The 4,520-nt window shown below is 41.0% G+C and overlaps 1 protein-coding gene across 1 annotated transcript; it reads right to left on the bottom strand.

Moving 5' to 3' along the window:
- Nucleotides 1-1,027: 1,027 nt before the first annotated feature.
- On the bottom strand, nt 1,028-4,131 carry LOC124595687 (H/ACA ribonucleoprotein complex subunit GAR1-like). The gene is made up of 2 exons (XM_047134545.1): nt 4,077-4,131; nt 1,028-1,768 (listed from the first exon to the last, which is right to left on the bottom strand). Exons 1-2 carry the CDS (start codon nt 4,086-4,088, stop codon nt 1,139-1,141), a joined length of 642 nt encoding a protein of 213 aa, XP_046990501.1. The 5' UTR covers nt 4,089-4,131; the 3' UTR covers nt 1,028-1,138.
- Between the last annotated feature and the right edge of the window lie 389 nt (nt 4,132-4,520).

Here is a 4,520-nt window from a genome sequence, read left to right as displayed (position 1 = left end):
TCAAGGGATCACCAGTTAATATTGCAGGGAAGCGTGGAGGGTAAAAATTGTAGAGTGAAACATAGAGATGAAAACACTAAGCAGATTCCGAAGGATGTAGATTGCAGTACTTACTCGGACATGAAGAAGCTTGCCCAACATAAAGCAGCATGGAGAGCTGCATCAAACCAGTCTCTGGACTGAAGACCACAAGAATTTACATGATATTGCTTTTACCAAATGCTCACAATAATGATGGCACAGAAAAATCAAACTTCATTGCACTAGTGGCTGCATTTAGAAACTCACTTTTATTCCCGATGGTTACAGAAACTGTAAGAGACACGAGCTAGAATCATCAGCGGTAAGACACCCTGAACTTCGGATATGGCTATTCTGAACTTCCACATTTGGCTGGACTGAGCCTAACAACCGGTTACCATGCTAGTTTTTTCTTTTTTCTTTTTTTCTTTTTTTGTAACGAGAGAATTTTTCTATTGTATTCTTGGCTAATGAGAACACTATAATGTGTTTTTACCGCTCACATGAAGAGTGCTTATATATGAATTAATTTAGCTTCGAAACAAATTAATAATGTTACCGAAGTTTGCATAGCATCATTAAATATTTTCGAATTTTTGTATTGCACCACTGCAAACATAAACGTAAAGAGGTAAATACTAGCTGGTGATAACCATTGCTGTCGTTTCTTCTTAGTTTTGAGTCTTCACAAATCATCTATATTGTAGAATTGAGAGATATAGGCTGTGTATGGCATGTGCTGAAATCACAGACTGGAAAAGACCCTTCAGTAAAATGTTCATAATTTATAACATCACAGAATTTTGGAATTCTAGTTTTAAAATGTTCTGTCTCAGAAAATAGAACACTGATTATGGAAGACAAAAAGAAATTGTCTGAATTGCCAAGCATCATTTTCACAGCAGATATTGATCCACAGTGAAGAAATTCCATAATATAAACCTGGAAACAAAATACATTCTCAACAGCATTATTTTTAATGGGCTATAATGAGTAACGAGATATCTATGTTACAAATGCTTTTTATTTTCTGCTGCAGTTACAGAACATTGCAAGAAATATGCATTGAATCTCTGGTGGTGTATTTTGTCTGAGTTGTTGGTTTCAGCTGCTGATGTTAGTGGCTGTATTTCCCGTAGCCTCCATAGCCTCCAGCAATGCCCCCAGAGTAGCCACCACTGTAGCCACCGCTGTAGCCACCGCTGTAGCCACCGCCGATGGCTCCTCCATAGCCTCCACCGTAGCCTCCACCAATGCCGCCGCCGTAGCCGCCTCCGAGACCTCCGCCGACACCAGCTCCTCCTCCCACGACGACAGGTACCGGCTGGTTGACGACGACGGGCTGTGGTACTGGTACGGGGACTGGGCTAGGGACGCTCACGGGTACTGGCACTGGCCTCTGCACAGGGACAGGGTAGGGCTGTGGGACGGGCACCGGTACCGGCCTGTTGACTGGCACTGTGACGGGAACCCTGACTGGTACTGGGACAGTACGCTGCACTGGTACTGGGTACGGGATGGGCACCTGCTTGGTTATGGCGATGTTGGTTACTTGACCTCCTCCAACTGCAGAGCTGACGCCACCTCCGTAGCCACCTCCATAACCACCACCAAAGCCGCCCCCATAGCCGCCCCCGTAACCTCCGCCAATAGACGCGCCTCCATAGCCACCCAGGGAACCAATCACACCCCTTTTTTCTACCTGCTTCTCCTCGGCCAGAGCCAGTCCGAACAGGAACACGCACACCTGAAAATGACATCAACAGGTATCAACAGCAAAGTCCATCTTCCCTCAATGAGAGATACGTTTCGGTATGCTACTGCATAGTAATTTTTAATAATATTAAACGTTTTCCAACAACAACCTGTCCAAAACGAAACAAAAAATGTTTTAACGTAAGTGTGAAAACGTTTGTTGCGCATTTATGGTTTCACTACATTTCAAATTCATTTCCATTTGTTCTTTAACAGAACAGGCAGTTTCATTCGTTGTTTGCGTTGCTAACGCCTGACTAAAGGAATTATTACACCCACCCACACAGATAATTACACATACACACACACACACACACACACACACACACACACATAATTACACACACACACACACACACACACACACACACACACACACACATAGAGTTGAATGACTCTTTCATTTGACAGTGTCTTTAACGTTGGGTAGAAACATAGAGCAATGGTCCTTACTTGTAAATATTTACGTTAGGGAAGCCTACAACAACACCTGTCTACGTGGTACCTTTCAACAAACCTGAATAAAACAAATTCTGGAGGAGTAACTCAAGGTCTGTCGGCACCTCCCCCTCCCATCCTTCCCCCCCCCCCCCCCCCCCCCCCACTCCCACCATCTGCTGGACTTCTTGATACAACCGCCATGAATTAAGTTCAGTCTATGAATTTGAGTTTATAACATTTGTTGTATGCCTTATTAGATTCATAATGTTACAGTACAAAATTATTCACTTTTATGCAGTAAAAACAGAGGCCAATAAAAAGGGATTTGTCTTCTGTTATTCACCTAGAACACCGTCTAACAGGAAGGGAACTGTCTCACCTTGAAGACCCCTGCCATTCATGGGAAACTTGTCTGTGCTACTTTTTTTTGTGCTATGCGATGTTTTGATTTAGATGACTCATCCAGTGTAAGTACTTTCACTTATTTATTGGGACGCAAAAGGTTGCAGAATAGACTCAAAATAACACTGAAACGAATGTAAATTTACTTATATCTAATGGAAATAATTAACCTGCTCATATAACTCGGCAACAAAAGCAAAGTAAACGAATCTTCAGCAATAGCCCCTGCTGAATTTTTATAGTTGTTATTTAGCAACATTTAGTGTAGAAGCATCAAAGTAGACTTTAATATTGTTGGACAACAAGGATTTTTCTATTAACAGGAGTAAATGGTAGGATAGAGTTCACACAAAATGTGCACTCCTGTGCACTGCTTAATCTAATGCGGCTCAGACCTCAGGTGTAATGTCTATACTTGGCGCGCTGTCTCAGCATTTAAAGCGAGCGTGAATCGTAAACTGTTCTTCCCTTATAAAATAATTTGTTTTCGGTTCCATTCAGAAACATTAACACTCAAGTTAAAATGCAGTTTAAATACGCCCCTTAAATATTGTTAAAACCGATTGTGAGCATCTGAGAGGTCGTATGGTGCTACGAGCGTCGACATTCTATAAAATGAACTATACTAAACGGAAGTTAGTTGTTTGTTGCCACTGTGAGGAAATCTGTTTGCTGCCATATTTTTCTTTGAGAAACTATGCTGTGTATGTAAAACTGACTCGTTCAGAATCATAGCAGAGGACTGTAATATCATCAATGAACACGTAAACGAAACATGAAATATCGGCTTTGGTATATTTCAGTGATAGTTATATTCAGCTTATGATCCTGAGTAGGTAGTCACCACAATACGCTGTTTGTCAAACGATTCAGGTTTCGATACGTCACAATGATTCCTTCCTTTGCTCCAAAAATATGATTTTACGAAAATATGATCAACATAAAACGCATCTAAAACTGAGATATGATTACCACACGAGTCTTCCCAAACTTTTGTGAAAGAATGTCGGTACTGATTAACGTTTACTGTAAATGAGTAATTAAGATGGACCAGATCCAGTCAATTTGTTGTAGAATCACTGAATTTATTAATCCGCTACTCATGCTTTATATCTTGTCCTTATTTTCATCATCAGCTAACAATGACTGCAATTGCACTATGATGAAATGCTATCGCTGGGGTTTTCTTAGAATGAAGGAATGTTGCAGCAAAGACAGCACTGGGAGTTATTTAAGAAAATGCCCCAAAAATTTTATTCCATCGTATATTTAATAGTAAAAATTAATCTAAAGCTCTTTATCTTTCACTAATGTTTTTTAATTCACGAACAATCGAATCATATGCTTTCTACTGACGGTGCTTATGAATATCACTCTTCACAGTCACTAGTTGAAGGTGATCACTACAACACAGTAGAACTTACGGAGCGGAGCTTACATGTCGAGAAACTACTCACCAGGATCCTCATTGCTGCTGCTGAAGGTGGTACAGGTGGAGCAGGCAATGACTGATGCCACTGTGGGGTTTCTAAGCGGCTTATATACACCGCCTATTTCCCCCACCCGACGGCAACAAGCGAGGTGTGTCGCGCTTTCTCAGAGCATTACTGCAATTAGCCTAGCTTGATGATGGCTACACAGAGCGACCGTCTGTTCGACGCCGTAATTCGTAAGATCAAATGTACATGATCAAAAACACTGGATAAGAAACTTTTACAAATAATTTTGTGTTTAAGAAATACACGTTTCGTTACAACAACATAGTCCTCCGAAGGGGTCCTAGAAAAACGTGATTATATGGATGTTTCCTCGTTTTCAAAACCCTCCACAACGAAAATTATTTCGTGTCTTGGTAATATGTTAGTAGAATACTTTGAGAGCTGATGGAGGATTATGAAATG

This window comes from Schistocerca americana, chromosome 2, assembly GCF_021461395.2.
Source record: "Schistocerca americana isolate TAMUIC-IGC-003095 chromosome 2, iqSchAmer2.1, whole genome shotgun sequence".
Lineage (NCBI taxonomy): Eukaryota > Metazoa > Arthropoda > Insecta > Orthoptera > Acrididae > Schistocerca > Schistocerca americana.
The sequence above is the reverse complement of the archived record's forward strand: the minus strand, read 5'-3'. Positions and strand labels throughout refer to the sequence as shown.